We start from the raw sequence: 21369 nt of genomic DNA, 5'->3' as shown, positions 1-21369 counted from the left end.
AAAAAAAAAAAAAAACCAAACAAACCCACTGCTGTTGAGTCGATTCTGACTCACAGCAACGCCATAGGTTTCCAAGGCTGTAAATCTCTACGGAAGCAGACTGCCACATCTTTCTCTTGCAGAGCTACTGGTTGTTTCGAACCGCCGACCTTTCAGTTAGCAGTTGACTGCTTTAACCACTGCACCACCAAGGCTCCTTCTACACTGCACAACCCTATATTTAGCAATTATCTCAAAAGGTATCATGACATTCTCAAAACCAAATTTATTTTAAATATTAAATTAACACTTTAATAATTAATAATTATTAAAACTCAGCTAAAATACTACCTCCTCCATGAAGACCTATCTGATCCCCTCAGCTAGAATTTGTCTCCCTGTTCTGTGCTGTGAGATCACATCCCCTCAGCTAGAATTTGTCTCCCTGTTCTGTGCTATTAGATCACATCTATTTTACCACTGTTTTATGCTATAGTTGATTCCATACAGGTCTCTCCTTCTAAACACTGGACAGAATCCATATCTTACTCATATTTGTAACCCTTCATGTTGTCTTTCATACAGAAGATCCTTAAAATATATTTCACAAAGTGCACGTATCTCAGAAAGTCATGTTGGGACACAAAAGGATTAGGGTTCAAATATCATGTTGATTAAGTTGAAAGTAAGTATAGTAATGTAAGTTCTTTTTAGAAGTTTTTTAGATTTATATTTTGAGAAGTTGTTTAATCAAATTGTTTAGTCTTAAGACTTAATCTGTAATATTAAAGCTTATTGTTTGTTGTCAGCTGCCATCAAGTCACCCCTGACTCATGGCGACCCCATGTGCTATAATAGGGTTTTCTCGGCTGTAATCTTTACAGAGGCAATTTGCCAGACTTTTCTTCCACAGAGGTGCTGGGTGGGTTTGAACTGCCAACCTCTAGGTTCACAGCCGACCGCAAACCACTTGTGCCACCCAGGCTCCTAGAGAAGAAATGAACCACTTCATTTAATAACAAAAAATACCAACTTTTCTATTCACAGCCTGCTCCACAGATAAAATAACATCTACTTAAAATATGAAACATTCTTTTTTTCTGAGAAAAAAAATTAAAAATGAACTGAAAAAATCTTAATGGAAGTGGTTTCCAGAGGCTGCGGGGGAGGAAGGAATGGGGAGTTACTGTTTAGTGGGTACTAGGTTTCCGTTTGGGGTGATGAAAAATTCTGGAAATACACAGGGTGATGATTGCACAACATTACAAATGTAATTAATGTCATGAATTGTACACTTAAATGGTTAAAATGGCAAATTTTGTTACATATATTTTACCACAATAAGAAAAAACATCTTAATGGACAGGCATGGGGAGAATTAAACTTAACCTCCCGTTAAATAAAATCCAATGAAGAGAAAGAAGTTGCAATTTTTTATTTTAATATCTTGGTTATTTAAAAACTTTTCAATAAATATTGTTAAAGCAAGGCTGTTGTTTATGTATCAAATTCTAAAGAAACGGAACCAAAGGATTGTTTCCAAACCAAATACTGATATCACACACCTACCATATGTAAAGCAAACTATTTTGGAAAATACTATGGGTCAAATTGCAACACGAAAACCTGAAAGTGTTGTTGAAGTTCACTGTGATAACACAATCTTTTATCAGTAATGCCTGTAGAAAATGGACTTCCGGCTGAGTGTGAAATCCTCTGAATTATCTATTCTATTATTAGCTGTGGCAATAAGACTTTATTGTAATGAAAAATTTTTACAACAAAAAAGGTCCCAGAAGATAGATTCTTCTCATTAGTACTTTTTGTTCTAAAATATTAGTAATTATATATAAAACTTCATTTCTATACTACACATTTAATATAATATTAAAACGAAAGGGACAATACAATTAAAAGAAAATCAAGAACATACCTGTGGAACATTCTTTACAACAGGCACTGGCTGAATTGTAGGTGAAACATCAGATTCAGAAGTAGCAATTGGTTCAACTGGAGTTGGTATATTAAGTGGTCCCATTCTCTCATCTTGATCCTTTTTCAATTCTGTATTTTCATCTACTTGTAGAGGAGGAGGTGGCATTTGGGCAGTAGGTTTAGAAGGAACTGGTTCTTCCAGTGAGGGGTAAGTAAAATCCACTAAAATCCCCAAAATAATAATAATACTTTATTAAGAATAGCAAACCCCATGATCAGTACTTATGTATCTCATGCATGTTATATGTGACACTTAAATGTAAACTAAATGAAGTGACAACCACATAGTCTTAGAGAAAACATTAACTTCCAGGCTGTGGACATCTTGTATTTTTCGTGCCTGAAAACAAACTGCTATCTAATAAGACAAATGCACACACAATCAAGAACATTACTCTGAAAATATAACTTATTTTAAAGTATATTTTGCTGAAGCAATTTTAAACAAAAACTTTCACATACATACATGAGATAGACACCTCTTCATTCTTGCCTCGTGAGGGTGGCGTGACTTTAGCGTTTGTTGTATACTGGGGATAGCAAAGGAGCCAGTTTTCATAGCCTCCCTCTAAAACCAAAGGCTCACTGCGCAGGATGGTTTTACTTTCCCACTATAAAATAAGCAAATACTATTTTTAATATGGCAGCAATGTCTCAGCAACTAAAAACATAACAAACTTGAATTTTAAAACTGCTCCTTTGAAGACAATTCTTCTCCTAAATGATGAAAAATTTGAGAACTGAATTCAAAATTCAGCATTAAAATACCTAGTTGTATAGATCAGGTTTTTAAAACCACACAATCCATGGTCTTAGAAGAAAAACTAGAAAATAAGTAAGTATAAAACAAAAATTACCCACAACCTCACCACCTAGAGATACCACTTTAGCATTTTGGAGTTAATTCTTGAAAACAGTTTTCTACATAGATATACACTTCTTTTTAAATTATATTTTTACAAGACAAACTTTATGATGCTGCTTTTCTCTTACTTAAACATCTTTTATCGATAAAAATCTGTATCATCATTTCTAATGACTACATGATATTCCATTTCATATACACACACACATTAAAATTTAATCAGCCATTTGAACACTTCCTTTCCCCTCCACACTTAATTATAAATAATGCTGAGAAGCAAGATAAACCCTGGAGATCCTCACACAGGCACACACCAAATTACCTCCCTGAGGATAAATTCCCAGAAGTAGAATTGCTAAACCAAGGCACATAAACATTTTCAGACTTTTGATATACACTGCCAATCTTTGAAAGATTTTTTTTTTCTTTTTTTTTTAATATTTGTGTATTTCTGTAGGGTAAATTCCTAGGAGCAGAACTGCTGGTTTAAAAAGTGGTTACAAGTAAAAGTTTGGTTGTTGTTGTTTGTAGGTGCCATTGAGTCGGTTCCGACTCATAGCGACCCTACAGGACAGAGCAGAACTGCCCCATAGGGTTTCCGAGGAGCAGCTGGTGGATTTGAACTGCCGACCTTTTGGTTAGCAGCTGAGCTCTTAACCACTATGCCACCAGGGCTCCGCAAAACTTTGGTAGATACTGCCAAACTGCCCTTCAAAAAGCTTATGCCAATTTATATATCAACAGTGTACGAGAATGCCCATTATGAATCTTTATACTTTTTACCAAACTAGTAGACAAAAAAATGCTATCTTGTTTTAATTAGCATTTCTTTATTAGGGAAGTTGAATATCTTTCCATGATTAGTAAACCATTTATACTCTTCTGTGACTTAACTAATCTCATAATTTATACATTCTTCTATGAAGTTTTTTGCTATTTTCTTGGTGAAGAGTGAATATACTCTGAACATTATGAAAAATAGGCTTTGTCATGTATGTTACAAATATTTTTCCTGATTAGTATTTTCTTTATTTATGGTGTTTTTTCACATGGTCAAATCTATTGATCTTCCTTTATGGCACTTAGTTTGGGATCAAGATAATAAAAATATCTACTAATTTTTTCTTCTGGTGTTCCATTATGTCAAGCAACATGTTTACATCTTTAATCCATTTGAGATTTATTTTGGTCTAAAAAAAGGTAGGGATCCACTTTCTTTTATTTACTGGCTGGCCAGTTGTCCCAAACCATTCATTTCAATCTATCTTTTCCTCACTGATCTATGTTACCCTTACTGCACACTAAACTTTCATATATCTTAGGTTGAACTTTATGAAATTGCCGCTTTTACAGGTCAACACCAGTTGAACTATTAGTTTCATATAATCAACCTATACCCGGATTCCCTATGTTAAAGCATGAACTGTGTTAAGGCTTTTAAGATATAATATAGCATCAACTGACCCTCCTACCAGTAGAATGACTTCTATATTCACTAGCATTCAGTGTTATCATAGTTTAATAATTTCACAAATTAAACTAAGTAGTATTTTTTGTAATCTTTGTAAATCTGATCAATGAAAATGGCTGTTCTTTTAATTTGCATTTATTTGATTACTAGTAGAGCTGACCATTTTTATCTTTATGTTCACTTGCATTTTCTTTCTGTTCATGTCTATGTCCACAGATGATTTTACTATTTTATCATAAGTATTTTTCTTATTTCTTTGTTAAAGGTCTTCAGATTTTGGGTATTCTAAAATACTATCATATTTGTTGCAAATATTTTTGTCTTCTAGCTTCTAATCTTATGATTTGTTTTACATTTAAGTTTTTACTTTATGAAGTCAAATCTATCCATCTTTTTTCCCTTGGTGACTTCTTCCTTTGCCTTTATATATATATACATATATATGTATATATTCTTCTACGGTTCCACAGAAATCTTTAGTAAAAGGTGAAAGATTTACTCAATCTGAAGAGAAACCAGAGTATTGCCTTTATATATATACATATATATATATATATATTTTTTTTTATTATACTTTAGACGAAGGTTTACAGAACAAATAGTTTCTCATTAAACAATTAGTACACATATTGTTTTATGACATTGGTTTAACAACCCCACAACACATCAACACTCTCCCTTCTCGACCTTATGTTCCCTATTACCAGCTTCCTGTCCCCTCCTGCCTTCTAGTCCTCGTCCCTGGGCTGTTGTGCCCCATTAGTCTCGTTTTGTTTTATGGGCTTGTCTAATCTTTGGCTGAACGGTGTACCTCAGGAGTGTGCCTTTACATTTTTAAAGTCTAATTACTAAAACAAAAAATACACATTTGATTTAGATAATTTCTGAAAAGTCTAATACCCTGTTTTATATAGATCAGTTTGTTTTATTATTTGATGTTTCAAAACAAATCTTCTAAATCTGAATAAAACAAACAACAAAAAAAACCGACAACCAAAGCATGATGGGTCTTCTTGTTCTTAAGATGAAACAGACAACATTCCATTCTAGTAAGGAGAAGGCTTACAATTATAGTAAATGAACAAAGAAACTTGCTTACCTTGAAAAGTGCATCTTTCAGACTCCGTAGAGTTGTTCCGAGCTGTAAATCTTTTGTAGAACTAAACCAGTCAAGAAGTACCACATAATCTACATTCCCCCTCGTCTTCCATCTGTCTTTAGAACCATCTGGCAGGTTTGCTTCAATCCAACTAGTAGTGACTCTGAAATGTATTAACATTTGTAGTGGGGCAAAAGTAGATGTGAGGTCCTAGTATACTAATATAAGATACTGAATTTTGTTCTATAGCCCATACCACACCATAGCAAACTTTGAGATTCACTTCACTATTTTAAAATATTGGGATATATATATTTTTAGTAACTACTAGAAAATAAAAATAGACTCGATTCTGACCCTTTACAAAAAAAAGGGCCAAAAGTGAAAACAGAGGAAGTCATCTGAACACCTGTCTCAGCCGAATATAAACAATGAGGAATCATCTAGGTAACATTATTTATATTTCAGTTCTCTTACATCTGTAATTAATAGTTAACCAAACACCAAATATTTATTTCACAAACAGCACTTACGATGTGCCAGGCACCATTCTAAATGCTTTACAAATATCTCATCGAATCTTCACAACAATCTTATACGGTAGGCGTTAGATTATCCTCATTTTAAAGATGGGGAACCCAAGGCACAAGGAGATTAAGTATCTTGCCCAAGGTTACACCTGGTAAGTGGAGCCAGAATTCAAACTCAGGCAATCTGACTCATGTCCATGCTCTTAGTTGCTTTGCTAAGCTGCCTCTTACATCAACTGTATTGAATAAAATCAACTCTGTGTTAAAGCATGCTATTCACTTCCTTTTAGTCAGATAAAAGCTAAAGTCCTTACAATGCCCTAATAAAGCCCTATAAAATCTGTCACCACTCTCTACCCCTATCCTCTTACTTCAATGTTCTCATCTCTAACTACTCGCCCCCCACTTACTCACTTCACTCCAGTCCCTGGCTTCCCTGTAAGTCCTGGTTTATCCTCTGCCCTTGCTGTCCCCTCTGTCTGGAACCCTCTTCCTCCAGATACCAGCATCATTCATTCCCTTACTTCAAGACTTGCTAAACTAATAACTTCTCTGTGAAGCCTTCCTGGATTAACATTTTAATACCCACCCCAATATGCACATTTGACATTTCCAACTCCATAGCACTTATCCACACCAGACATAATATACATTTAAAATTTATATTGTTGGTCTCATGTCCCCCTAATTCCCCACTAAATATAAGCTATGTGAAGGTAAAGATTTTTGTCTGTTCAGTGGTTAAGCCCCAGCACTCAGAACCATGCTTAACTCATAGTAAGTGCTCAATAAACATTTGTTGAATGACTGAACAAATGAATAATAACAGATTCACTCCTTCAGGTTAGAAATTCCATAGCACTTAGTATATAGTAAGCATTTCAATATTTAACTGATGATACTGGCAAGCTGGGCAAGACTGGTGAAATTTGTATCCACAAGTAAAACTAAAATGGTTTACACTACCCTCCCCCCACGCAAATTTTGGCTGAACATGGTGCCCTAGACAGACACACCACACCATCCCTCTGCAACAGAGACCTAAAAAACTAAGTAAAACAGATACAAGTGTCAATCCTGAAACCCTGAGCATCAAAAAGATAAAGAACTAGATCAAACACAGAATGGAAGAAGAAACTGAAGGAAAACAGAAAACAAGGAGAGATGCTGAGTAAAGATTCCCTGCCAACTAATACAGCACAGAGTCGCCATCTTGAAAGACAGCAACGACCCCGGACAGGTAATATGGGAAGGCAACTTCATGTAGCTCTCAACAGGAGACAGAGCACCTGGTAACCAGAGAAACATATTTTCCCATCCCTCACCCTTCAGGTGAGTAGAAGCAAGAACCCCCTGCCCCCATCCCAGCAGCCCTCACTGCCAGGGTCCACAAAACAAGCCTCCACCCCAGGCCCTCCCACCGGGCCCCTCCCGCCCCACACTTTTTTTTTTCTTTCTTCCTTTTCTCTCTCCCACCCTAGACCTGTTCACCACCTCCCCCCTCCTTCCTGCCAGCTCCCACAGCAATGTTATTATTTTTTCTATCTTTTCTTCCTCCCTCCCAGCTGGACTCCTATGCCACCCCCTACCCCACTCTTGCCAGTACCCGCTGCACTGCTATAGCTAGAAAGCCACTGGCCCACCACCGCCCGAGGTCTGACCTGCTCCCACCCATCGGCTCCTGCTGTGCTGCCATTTTTTTCTTTCTTTTCTTTCTCCCTCCTTTCTAGCCCTGCATACCACCCCCACCCCCTTCACACCAGCCCAGCAGCACGGCCATGTATGAAGTGCCACCAGCACATTGGTCCACTGCTGCCCCAGGTCTGCCCTGCCCCACCACACCATATTTTTTTCCTTTTCCTTCTCCTTCCCATCTAGCTCCATAAGCCACTGCCTCCTGTTCCTGCCAGCCCCCGAGTCCATGCTGCCCCCACTGCTGGCTCCCACCATGCTACTCCTTATTCTTTCTCTTTCTCCATCCCTCCTAAACCAGTATGCCAACTCTCCCCACTTTCCGCGAGCCCCTGCCGCACTGCCATGGCTAAAGCGCCCCTGGCATTCAGGCCTGCCGCCGTACAGGGCCCACACAACTCCTGCCCTCCTGCCACTCGACCAGCTGCTGAGTGATGAAGTAAGCCTGTGACACTCCCCGTCCAACACCCTTGCCCGTTTGGCAAGGGGCTGTGGACACACCAACACCGTTCGACCAACACCAGGAGGCAGACAGCACCCACCCAGTCTGCTCTCAGCCATCTCACCAAGCGAGTGTACAGTGAAGCGGGCTCACCCTTCCTCCTGCTGCTTGACCCACCCAAATAAGGTGGTGAGAGCTACTGTGCCCACAGACGAGGAAGCACCAGAACATGCCTGGCCTGCCCGCTCTGACATATCAAAACAAAACAAAAAAGCAGGATGAAACAAATACACAATCAATAAGGAAAGAAACTAGTATCTTAATGTCTCTGAGACAGCAAATAATATCAAAACATATAAAAAGGCAGAACAAGATGACTCCCGTAAGTGACCAAAATAATCAGATAACCTTCTAGTAGTAGCAAAGGCATTGGAACTACCTTAATATTGAGGGCTCTTCAAGAGATTAGGAAAGAGATTAAGGAACACACACACAAAACCAAGGAAAAAACAGGCAAAATCATGGAAAACAGACAAAACCAATGAAAACATAGCCAAAATCAAGGAAAACACAGACAAAATTAGGAAAATACAGGAACAAAACGTCAAAATAAATAATTAGAAACTATAAAAAACAGCAACAAGAAATCCGAAAGATAAACAACAAACTCTCAGAAATGGACAATGCAATAGAAGGTTTTAGGAGCAAATTTAAGATAATGGGAAGAAAGACTCAGTGAGATTGAAGACAAATCCGTGGACGTCACGTTGTTTTAGGAAAAATCAGACAAAAGAATAAAGAAAAATGAAGAAAACCTAAGAATCATGTGAGACACGATCAAGAGCAAAAATCTGAGCATGATCAGAGTTTCAGAACAAAGGGAGAAAATGGAAAACTCAGGGAAGACTGCTGAAGATTTGCTGGTAGAAAAATTCCCAAATATCATGAAAGATGAAAAGCTGACAATCCAAGAAGCTTATCCATATAGGATAGACCCCAAAAGAAACTCACCAAGACATTATCATATTCACACGTGCCAAAACAAAAGACAAAGAAAGAATCCTGAAGGCAGCTTGAGACAAATGAAGTCACTTACAAAGGGGAAACAATAGGATGAGCTCTGATTACTCGGCAGAAACTACGCAGGCAAGAAGGCGATGAATGGGATGACATATGTAAAACCTTGAAAGAAAAATTGCCAACCAGGGATAATATATACTGCAAAACACTCTCTCAGTTACAGTGGTGAAATTAGGACACTTCCAGATAAACAGAATTAAGGGTATTTGTAAAATTCAAACCAAACTTACAAGAAATATTAAGAGAATCCTTCCATTAGAGAACCAGTAACATCAGACAAAAACCTAAGTCTAACATACAGGACAGCATCAGCCAGATACCAACCTAGGTAAAGAATACTCAATAATAAAACAAACCTAAAATACTTAAAACAGAGATGTCAACCTGTAAATGACAACAACGTCAAAACAATAAAAGGGGTGTCTTAGGCTAGGATCTCTAGAGAAGCAAAGCCAGTGAAGCATACACACACACACACACACACACACACACACACACACACAGAGAGAGAGAGATTTATATAAAGGAAATGGCTCATGCGGTTGTAGAGACTGGAAAGTCCCAGGTCTGTGGGTCAGGCGTCAGGCTTCTTTTAACTCACATAGCTGCAGGCACTGACAAACCCAAGAATGGCAGGTCAGATGGAAGGCTTTTGACTCACGGGCTGCAGAAACAGCCAAATCCAAGATTGGCAGGTAAGAAAGTAGGCTGCTGGCTCAAGTCCCCAGACCTGGAGGTTAGATGATGATAAGCTGAATGCAGGATCCAGAACAGAGCAAAACCCAAAGAATTTGCCAGAAAGTTCATATATATTGGATGCAGGCCACAACCCCAAGGAAATTCCCTTTCAACTGACTGCCTGATCACAGCTGATCTCATCAAGAAGTTGATTACATTATATCAGATCTCATCATGGAGGTGATAACATCATTAATAACTATCAAACTACATTATAACTGCCAAACCACTGAGAATAATGGCCTAGCCAAGTTGACACACAAACTTAACCATCACAGTCCACCCCGTCAACTTGGCACCTGTACACACATGTCCTTAAACCATACATAATCTCTAAAGACAATTATAAAGTCATACATGCACCTAACATGATACAACTAACACGTGTACAACCAAAAAAGCACTAGCACTGTTTACATCTCATATTTTATAAGTGAAGAAAACAAAAATATTTGATGTACACATACAAGGAAGAAATACTCCTACGAATTACAGCCCTTGTTTCTGCAACTGGTCATGTGGTTGTAGCTGGTATTTACAACTACCTTAATCCACAGTACCCACTCTGTATTCCCTTTACCCTCAGCAAGCACCTCAGCCAGTCGTGGTTCTTTGCCTGGTGGGGTGACCGAAACCTTCATTCCTGAAGGGTCTGGGCCATTAGTAGTCATGTTGGAATTGGGTTGCTGTAGTTTTCCATTGACTTTAATCACAGGGCATGGTAGTACTAAGAGATGCCCTAAGGGATCTCCTGCATTCCAGAGACATACTCTTCTTCACCTCCATTATGTAATATCAGTTTGATTTCCTCTTGGTAATCAGAATCAATCACATCAGTCGGCATGGCAACTCCATTTTTTGCCTGTTGATTCAGAGGCATAAGGAGACCAAAGTGGCTGGGTGGCACTCTTAACTTCCAGTTGATGGAATCAGTGATGTGTCCCCAGGTGGAAGCATTCCTCCCTTAGGAACCAACATCTCTAGACTTATAGAACATAGGGTCATGGGGACAGGAAGCAAACATTTTGCGAGTGGGTCACCACAATGAGTGGTGTCACTCCTATTTCCACCACTTGATTCCTGGACCCATGAATCCTGGCTATGGAAGAAAAAGCACCAATAGGGGATACTGTTTTACAGCATATGCATCTCGTGGAGAATACTGCCCCAAGGTATTGCCACCTAGCTGGCACTGTAATTGTATTCTTAGAAGGCCATGCCATCATTCTATCAAGCAGGTTACCTCAGGATTATGGGAAATATGGTAAGACCAGTGAAATTCATGAGCATACTCCCACTGCTGCACGTCATTTGCTGTGAAGTGAGTCCCTTGATCAAAGGTGATGCTGTGTGGGATACCATGATGGTAGATAAGGAATTCTGTGAGTCCATGGATGGTAGTTTTGGCAGAAGCATTGTGTGCAAGGAAGACAAATCCATATTCAGTGTCTACTCCAGTAAGAACAAATCGCTGCCCTTTCCAGGATGGGAGAGGTCCAGGGTAATCAATCTGCCTCCATCCAGGTTGCTGGTTGATCACCTCAAGGAATAGTGCCATATCGGTGGCTCAGTGTTGGTCTTTGCTGCTGGCAGACTGGGCACTCAGCAGTGGCTGTAGCCAAGTTGGCTTTGGTGAGCGGAAGTCCATGTTGCTGAGCCCACGCATAACCTCCATCCCTACCACTAATGCCACTTTCTTCATGAGCCTATTGGGAAATGACAGCAGTGGCTGGGTAAACAGGATGACTGGTTTCCACAGAACGAGTCATCCAATCCCCCTGATCGTTAAAAATCCTGTCAAGGTCACACTTTGGTGAGCATTCACATGACACACAAGTATCTTCATATTTTTTGGCCCATTCAGAGAGGTCTATCCACATACCTCTTTCCCAATACCTCCTTGTCTCCAATTTTTCAATCATGTTCCTTCCAAGTTCTTGACCATCCAGACAAACCACTGGCCACAGCCCACGAATAAGTATACAATCACATGTCTGGCCATTTCTTCTTCCAAGCAAAGGGAACAACCAAGTGCACTGCTTGAGGTTATGCCCAACGGGAGAATTTCCCTTCACCACTGTCCTTCAGGAGGTCTTAGAAAGGGGCTGTACTGTTGCCGCTGTCCACTTTTGAGTGGTGCCTGCATATCACACAGGACCATTTGTAAACCAGGCATGAGTTTTCTCCTCCTCAGTCAACTGATCATAAGGAACTCACTATGAGGCCATAAGTGCAGACTGGGAGATGGAAGCTAATGTGACCGGAGTGGAGACCATGGGCATTTGGGCCACTTCTTCACACAACTTACTTGTGCCTTTAGATCCTGCTTGGGCCCTAGCTTGTATATACCACCTCCACTCAATACAGTGCTGCTGTGCATGTCCAACTTTATGGCTCTGTGGGTCAGACAACACCCAGTTCATGAAGGGCACCTGAAGGCCACATGGTGACTTGGTGGCCCACAGTCAAGCTTTCAGTTTCTATTAAGGCCCAGTAAAAAAGGCAAAAGCTCTTTCTCAAAAGGAGAGTAGTTATCTGCAGAGGATGGCAGGACTTTGCTCCAAAATCCTAAGGGTCTTGCGCTGTGATTCACCAATAGGGGCCTATTGAAGACTCCAAACAGCATCTCTATCTGCCACTGAAACTTTAAGCACTACTGGTTCAGCCGTATCATATGGTCCAAGTGGCAGAACCGCTTGTACCGGCAGCCTGAATCTCTTGCAGAATCTTCTCTTGTTCTGGGTCCCACTCATAACTAGCAGCTTTTTGAGTTGCTTCATAAATAGGCCAGAGTAGCACACCCAAATGATGGATATGCTGCTCCAAAACCCAAAAAGGCCCACCAGATTTTATGCCTCCTTTTTAGTTGTGGGAGAGGCCAGATGCAATATACCTATCCTTCACTTTGGAAGGAGTATCTTGACATGTCCCACTCCAATGGACCCCTAGAAATTTCACTGAGGTGGAAAGTGCCTGAATTTTTGTGGGATTAATTTCCACCCTCTAGCATGCAAATGCTTTACCAATAAGTCAAGAGTCATTGACATGTCTTCCTTACTAGGTCCAATCAGCACAATGTCATCAATGTAATGGACCAGTGTGACGTCATGTGGAAGGGAAGGTGATCAAGGTCACTGTGGACTACAGTATGACATAGGGTTGGAGAGGTGATAAACCTCTGTGGTATGACAGTGAAGGAGTATTGCTGGCACTGGCAGCTGAAGGCAACTGCTTCTGGTGGTCCTTTGAAACAGGCATGGAGAAAAAGGCATCAGCTACATCAATAGCTGCATACCAGGAATCAGGAGATGTATTAACTTCCTCAAGCAATGAAACCACATCTGGAACAGCAGCTGCAACTGGAGTCACCACCTGGTTAAGTTTTTGATAATCCACAGTCACTCTACTAGATCTGTTTTTTGCACAGGACAAACAGCGAAGTTGAATGAGGATGTGGTGGGAATCACAACTTCTACATCCTTCATGTCCTTGATGGTGGTAGTAATCTCTGCAATTCCTCCAGGAATGCAGTATTGCTTTTGGTTTACTATTTTCCTAGGCAGGGGCACTTCTAATGGCTTCCATTTGGCTATTCGTACCATAATAGCCCTTACTCCACTTATCAGGGATCCAGCGTGCGGGTTCTTCCAGTTGCTGAGTATACTGATTCCAATTATGCATTCTGGAATGGGGGAATCACTACAGGATGGCTTCGAGAACCCACTGCAAGACGAACCTGAGATAAGACTCCATCAATAACCTGACCTCCACAGGCCCTGAGTCTAACTGATAGGCCAAAGTAATGTCTCGGGTCTTCTGGAATTAGTGACTGTTCAGAGCCAGTATGAAGTAATCCCCCAAAAGTCTAATTATTTCCTTTTCTCCAGTGAATAGTCACTCTCATAAAAGGCCTTAGATCTCTTTGGGAAAGGCTGGGAGAAAGATTAACAGTATAAATTTTTGGCAGTGCAGTGGGGTCCTTCCTAAAGGGAACCACTCTCCCCTTCATTTAAGGGGTTGATGGTCTGTAAATGCACTCAAGTCTGGGAATTGAGGGGCTGTGACTCTCTATTCTGGTGATTTGAGACAGACTGCCATTCACTTGACCTAGAATTCTTCCACTTGTACAGATTAAGTAAGTATTTAGTAGATTTCCCATCTATTTCTCTCCTAGGGACATGATGACTAAGTAGCCAAAGCCATAAGTCATATGAGTCAGACTATTCTGATTACTGCTTTGACTCCATTGTCCATTATGGTAGCCATGCCCGCCTTCTTTGTTGATTCAGTATCCCACTTGGCCCCTATTACCATGGACTCTAATCAGCCCCATTGTAGTTAGATGTATTAATCCAGTTAGGGTAGCTCCCAATGTCAAACTGGACTTACATAAAATAGCAATCACAGCAGTCTTCAAGGATACTGGGACTTCCTTCACAAATTTGTTCCTCACCATTGTCATAAAAGGTGTGTCCTCTGGGCACTCCATGTGAGGGTCAAACCTGATAAATCCACTCTAACATGCCAATTTCCTGAAGCCTTTAGATTCCTTCTTCACAGTATACCAAGGCAGGTCTGGTACTTCAACTTGACTTAGTGTAGGCCACCACATAACCCGTAAATTCAGACTGATCCAACTTTATGTTCTTTGCACCATTATCCCTCACCCTTAACAGCCATTCCCATAGATATTCCCCAGGTTTTTGTATATACGTATTAGAAAAGTCAACCAGTTCTTTTGCAGCGTAGCATATCTCCTCCTGGGAAACACTCTGTACTTAACCTTTTTGGGCTCGCTGGGACTTATGTCTAGGTATAAGTCTAGAAGCAAAAACTGGTCGTGGGGATATGTCCTGCGAACCTTCAGAAACGTCTTGTAAGCCATCTGCCTCAGGTGATGTCCCAGGCAATGACTCAGAAGCCTCCCCAGGTGATAACTCAGATGCTACCCCAGGCAATATCTCAGACAAAGGCTCTTCAGATTTGGCTGGGTTAATCTCATGAGATGGGGGTAGAGGGCAAATGGTTTTGTTGACAGAAGCAATTCAATGGAATTTAGGGGCTTCCTGATTATCTGCCCATATGTCCCCATCCCAAGTTTCAGGATCCCATTTCTTCCCAATTGATGCCCTCACTTTAACTTCAGACACCATTCAAAGTTGGGAACTCAACTAGCGTTGTAATTCAGCCACTCTTATAGTAAGACCCTGGGTTTGGTTTTCAGCAATATCAGCTCTGTTACTAGAAGAAATAAGGCTTTCTTTCAGAGCACAAGTGCCAATTTTGAGGTCGTTTATGCAGTTCTTGAGCTGTGACTCTGAAACCTTGGGCTCATCACTTTCTTTCACCACTTTGTCTAGTCAAAGTAAGACCAACCAACCAGCTTCCTTATACTTCTCATTCTGACAAAACTGTAGAAGAGTATCAAACGTGATCATCCAGAGCGTCACCTCTCACCAATACTTGATCTACTGGTGGTGATATTTTTGAGTATTTCTATTGTCACCTCACACCATGGATTAGCAGTGCCCTCCTCACTACCAAAGGCAGAGTCATCAACATCTTTAAGAATACCCATACTTGAGAACCAATTTTGAAAACTCATCCTTACAACTCTGTTTCTTAGAACCACTCCTGGTACCAAATTATCTTACTCTAGGTTCTCTAGAGAAACAAAATCAGTGAAGCGTACATACGCACATGCATGCGCGCGCGCGCGCACACACACACACACACAGAGGTTTATATCAAGGAAATGGCTCATGCAGTTGTAGAGACTGGAAAGTCCCAAGTACGTGGGCCAGGTGCAGCAGGCTGAAGGCTTCTCCTGACTCATGTAGCTACAGGAGCTGATGAATCTAAGATCAGCAGCCCTGATGGCAGGCTGCTGGCTCACAGGTTGCAGAGCTGACGAATCCAAGATCAGCAGCTAAGAAGGCAGGCTGCTAGCTCAAGTCTCAAGAACGAGAGTTCAGATGATGACAAGTCAAATGCAGAATTCAGAGCAGAGTAAAACCCAGTGAGCTTACAATTAATTGGCTGCTCGTAGCAAATCTCATCATGGAGATGATTACATCATTACATAACTGCCAAACTACATTATAACTGCCAAACCACTAAGAATCATGGCCCAGCCAAGTTGACACACAACCTGAACCATCACATAGGGAATAAATGGTATAGTACAGAACTTTCAAATGGAGAGGTCAAGGCGATATGAAGTAATAAGAGACTGCTTCAAACTTAGGAAGATGAGGGTAATTTTCAAGGTAACCGCAAAGAAAGTTAAAAAACCTATTCATCAAAATAAAAAAGAAGAAAAATACCATGGACAAATCCAAACTCCCTTAGGAACCGAATTACTGGGTTGAGGGCTGTGGGGACTATGGTCTCAGGGAACATCTAGCTCAAATGGCATAACATAGTTTATAAAGAAAATGTTCTACGTTCTACTTTGGCAAGTAGCATCTGGGGTCTTAAAAGCCTGTGAGTGGCTATCTAAGATATTCCACTGGTCTCACCTCTTCAGGAGCAAGATAAAATGAAGAAAACTAAAGACACAAGGGAAAGATTGGTCCAAAGGACTAATAGACCACAGCTACTACGGACTCCACCAGACTGAGTCCAGAACAACTAGATGGTGCCTGGCTACCACCACTGACTGCTCTGACTGGGATCACAATAGAAGGTCCCAGACAGAGCTGGAGAAAAATGTAGAACAAAATTCTAACTCAAAAAAAAAGACTAGACTTACTGGCCTGACAGAGACTGGAGAAACCCCGAGTATGACCCCCTGACACCCTTTTAGCCCAGTAATGAAGTCACTCCAGAGATTCACCTTTTAGCCAAAGATTAGATAGACCCATAGGACAAAAAGAGACTAAAGCAGCTCACCAGCCCCATGGCAAGGATTAGAAGGCAGGAGGGGACAGGAAAGCTGGTAATAGGGGACCTAAGATCAAGAAGGGAGAGTACTGACATGTCATGGGGTTGTTAACCAATGTCATAAAACAATATATGTACTATTTAATGAGAAGCTAGTTTGTTCTGTAAACCTTTATCTAAAGTTCAATTAAAAAATAAATAAAAAGAAGAAAAATATAAAGACTCAGTAAACACAAAATCTATAATAATGAAAGAAATGAAAAGAAAATCTCAAATAAAAGGAAGTCAGCACAGGAAAGTAAGAGGAAGAAAGTAAACATCAGTACCACAAAAAAAAAAAAAAAGAAAAGAAAAAAAAGAAAGTACAACACCGATAATCACACAGAATGTAAATGGCTTAAATGTACTCATAAAAAGACAGACAGTGTGGCAGAATGGATTAAAAAACCACTACCCATCAATATGCTGTCTACAAGAGACATACCTTAGACCCAAAGACATAAATATATTACAAAATCAAAGGATGGAAAAAAATATATCAAGCACCCAACGACACTCATCCTAAATACATAAACTCTAAAAGCACTGAAAAGAGAAATGGTTCCACAATACTAATAGGAGACTTCAACACACCACTCTAGGACAGAACATGTAGATAGAAACTCAACAAAGACAGAGAAGATCTAAAAGCCATAACCAACCAACTTGACCTCACAGAAATATATAAAACATTCCACTCAACAGCAGCAAAGTACACATTCTTTTCCAATGCACATGGATCATTCTCCAGAATAGACCACATTTTAGGCCACAAAGCAACCCTCAATAAAGTTCAAAACATCGAAATAACACAAAGCATTCTCTCTGATCACAATGCCATAAAAGCAGAAATCAATAATAGGAAGAAGAAGAAGGAAAAAATAATCAAATATATGGGAACAATAATACCTTGCTTAAAAACAAGTGGGTAATAGAAGAAATCAAAGAGGGAATCAAAAAATTCCTAGAATCAAATGAAATTTGAATGAAAACATATCATACCAAAACCTCTGGAACACAGCAAAAGCAGTGGTCAGAGGTCAATCTACAGCAATAAACGCACACGTCAAAAAATAAGAATGGGCCAAAATCAAAATGTTAGCTCTATAACTACAAACAAAGAGAAAGAGAAGAGCAAAAGAAGCACACAGGCACCAGAAAGATTAGAGCAGAAATAAATGATAATACAGAACAGAAAAACAATCGGAAGAATCAACAAGACGAAAAGTTGGTTCTTTGAAAAGATCAACAAAACTGACAAGCCACTGGTCAAACTGACAAAAAGAAAAACAGGAGAGGAAGCATATAACCCAAATAAGAAATGAGATGGGGGACAACAGACCCAACTGAAATAAAAAGGATCATAACAGAATACTATGAAAAATTGTACTCCAACAAATCTGAAAACCTAGAGGAAATGGACCAATTTCTAGAAACATACTACCTACCTAAATTGACACAGTCTGAGGTAGAAAAACGTAACAGACCCATAACAGTAGAAGAGATTGAAGAGGTAATAAAAAAAAATCCCAACAACAACGAAAAGCACTGGTCCAGATGGCTTCACTGAGAATTCTACCAAACATTCAGAGAAGAGCTCACACACATACTTCTCAAACTATTTCAGTGCATAGAACAGGAAGGATACTCCTGAATTCACTCTATGAAGCCAGCATAACCATGATACCAAAATCATGCAAACGAACCACAAAAAAAGAAAATTATTGACCAATATCTCTCATGAATACAGACGCAAAAATTCTCAACAAAATTCTGGCCAACAGAATTCGACAGCATTTCAAAAAAAAGAATATACCACGACCAAGTGGGATTCATACCAGGTATGCAAGGATGGTTCAACATTAGAAAATCAATCAGCTTAATCCACCACATAAACAGAACACAAGAGAGGAATCACATGATCATCTCAATCAATGTAGAAAAGGCATTTGATAAAGTCCAACACCCATTCCTGATAAAAACTCTCAATAAAAAGAGTATAGAAGGGAAATTTCTCAACATAATAAAGGGTTTCTATACAAAATCAACAGCCAACATCATTCTCAACAGACAGAAGCTGAAAGTATTCCCCCTGAGAAGGGGAACATGACAAGAATGCCCTTATCACCACTCCTATTTAATATTGTGCTGGAAGTCCTAGCTAGAGCAATAAAGCAAGAAAAAGAAAAAGGGCATCCAATTTGGAAAGGAAGAAGTAAAAATATCCCTATTCACAGATGATGTAACACTATATGTAGAGAACCCCAAAGATTCCACCAAAAAACTACTGGGACTAATAGAAAGATTCAGCAGAGTAGGATACAAGATCAACATACAAAAATCAGTTGGCTGCCTATATACCAACAAAGAGAACTTCAAAAAGGAAATTGGGAAAACAATACCATTTATAATAGGCCCTAAAAAGATAAAATACTTAGGAATAAATCTAACCAGGGATGTAAAAGACCTATACAAAGAAAACTACAAAACACTAATTTTGCAAGAAACCAAAAGAAAAACCCATTGCCATCGAGTCGAGTCCAACTCACAGCAACCCTACAGAACAGAGTAGAACTGCCCCATAGGGTTTTCAAGGATCAGCTGGTGGATTTGAACTGCTGACCTTTTGGTTAGCAGCCACGTTCTTGACCACTGTGAGAGACCTACATAAACAGAAAACACAGCATGCTCATGGATAGAAAGACTCAACAGTGTGAAAATGTCAATTCTACCCAATGTGATCTACAGACATAATGCAATCCCAAACCCAAACACCAGCAGCATTCTTCAACCAAATGGAACAACTAATCACTAACTTTAGATGGAAAGGAAAGAGGCCTCAGATAAGCAAAGCATTACTGAAGAAAAAGAAAAAAATAGAGACCTCACACTATCTGATTTCAGAACCTACTATACAGCCATGGTAGTCACAACAGCCTGGTACTGGTACAATGACAGACACATAGACCAATGGAACAGAATCAAGAACCCAGATGTAAATCCATCCACCTATGGGCAGCTGATCTTTTACAAAGCATCAAAGTCCATTAAATGGGGAAAAGACAGTCTTTTTAACAAATGCTGCTGGCAAAACCAGATGTCCATCTGTAAGAAAATGAAACAGGACCCATACCTCACACCATATACAAAAACTAACTCAAAATGGATCAAAGACCTAAATATAAAATCTAAAACAATAAAGATGTTGGAAGAAAAAATAAAGACACTGCTAGGGGCCCTAATACATGGCATAAATACAATACAAACCATAACTAACAATGCACAAATACCAGAAGATAAACTAGATAACTGGGAGCTCCTAAAAATTAAATATTTATGCTCATCAAAAGACTTCACCAAAAGAGTAAAAAGAGCACTCACAGACTGGGAAAAGGTTTTGGCTATGACATATCCGACAAGGGTCTAATCTCTAAAATCTATAAAATATTTTAACACTTATATTACAAAAGGACAAATAATCCAATTAAAAAATGGGCAAAGGATATGAACAGACATTCTGGTGGTAACAGACCCATGAGGAAATGATGTGATCTTCAGTCATTAGAAAAATGCCAATCAAAACTACAATAAGATACCTTCTCACCCTGACATTAGTGGCACTAATCAAATAACAGAAAACAACAAATGTTGGATAGGTGGCAGGGAGATTGGAACTCTTATGCACTGCCAGTGGGAATGCAAAATGGTACCACCACTATGGAAAACAATATGGCGCCTCTCCAAAAAGCTAGGAACATCATGCCATCCAGCATTCCCACTCCTATGAAAATATTCTAGAAAAATAACAGCCGTCGCATGAATAATGAATAGACATATGCACATCCATGTTCACTGCAGCATTATTCACAATAGCAGAAAGACGGAAACAACCTAAGTGCCCATCAACAGATGAATGGATAAACAAATTATGGTACACACAACAATGGAATACTATGCAATGATAAAGAATGATGAATCCGCAAAATATCTCACAACATGGATGAATCTAGAGAGCATTATGTTGAGTGAAATAAGTCAATCACAAAAGGACAAATACTGTATGAGACCACTACTATAAAAACTCATGAAAAGGTTTACACACAGAAAAAAACAATCTTTGATGGTTATGAGGGAGGGGAGGGCTAGGAAGTCACTAACTAAGGTAATAGACAAGTTAACTTTGGTGAAGGGAAAGACAACACACAATATAGGGGAAGTCAGCACAACCTGACCAAGGCAGTCACAGAAGCTTCCTAGACACACCCAAAAACCTTGAGGCACCGAGTTAGTGTGGCTGAGGGCTGGGGACCATGGTCTCGGGCAATATTTATGACAATTGGCATAATATAGTTCATAAAGAAAATGTTCTACAGCCTACTTTGGTGAGTAGTATGTGGGGTCTTAAAAGCTTGTGAGCAGCCAGCTAAGCTACATCTATTGGTCCTATTCCATCTGGAGCAAAGGAGAATGAAGAAAACCAAAGACACAAGGAAAATACTAGTCCAAAAGACTAATGGACCACATGAACCACAGCCTCCACCAGCCTAAGCCCAG

The 21369-nt window shown here is 39.7% G+C and overlaps 1 protein-coding gene and 1 pseudogene across 4 annotated transcripts in view; both read right to left on the bottom strand.

The window, feature by feature from the left end:
• Nucleotides 1-21369, bottom strand: part of USP8 (ubiquitin specific peptidase 8) — a 153715-nt gene that overhangs the window by 68429 nt on the left and 63917 nt on the right. For all 4 annotated transcript variants that reach the window (XM_023732470.1, XM_004377655.3, XM_023732472.1 and 1 more), the window contains exons 8-10: nt 5410-5572; nt 2441-2585; nt 1913-2136 (exon numbers count right to left, since the gene is read on the bottom strand). In XM_023732470.1, the coding sequence (XP_023588238.1) occupies nt 1913-2136; nt 2441-2585; nt 5410-5572 (532 nt within the window). The remainder of the gene's footprint in view (nt 1-1912; nt 2137-2440; nt 2586-5409; nt 5573-21369) is intronic.
• On the bottom strand, nt 4733-4834 carry LOC111820823 (uncharacterized; annotated as a pseudogene).

This window comes from Trichechus manatus, unplaced genomic scaffold (assembly GCF_000243295.1).
Source record: "Trichechus manatus latirostris isolate Lorelei unplaced genomic scaffold, TriManLat1.0 scaffold00052, whole genome shotgun sequence".
Classification (NCBI taxonomy): Eukaryota; Metazoa; Chordata; class Mammalia; order Sirenia; family Trichechidae; genus Trichechus; species Trichechus manatus.
The sequence above is the reverse complement of the archived record's forward strand: the minus strand, read 5'-3'. Positions and strand labels throughout refer to the sequence as shown.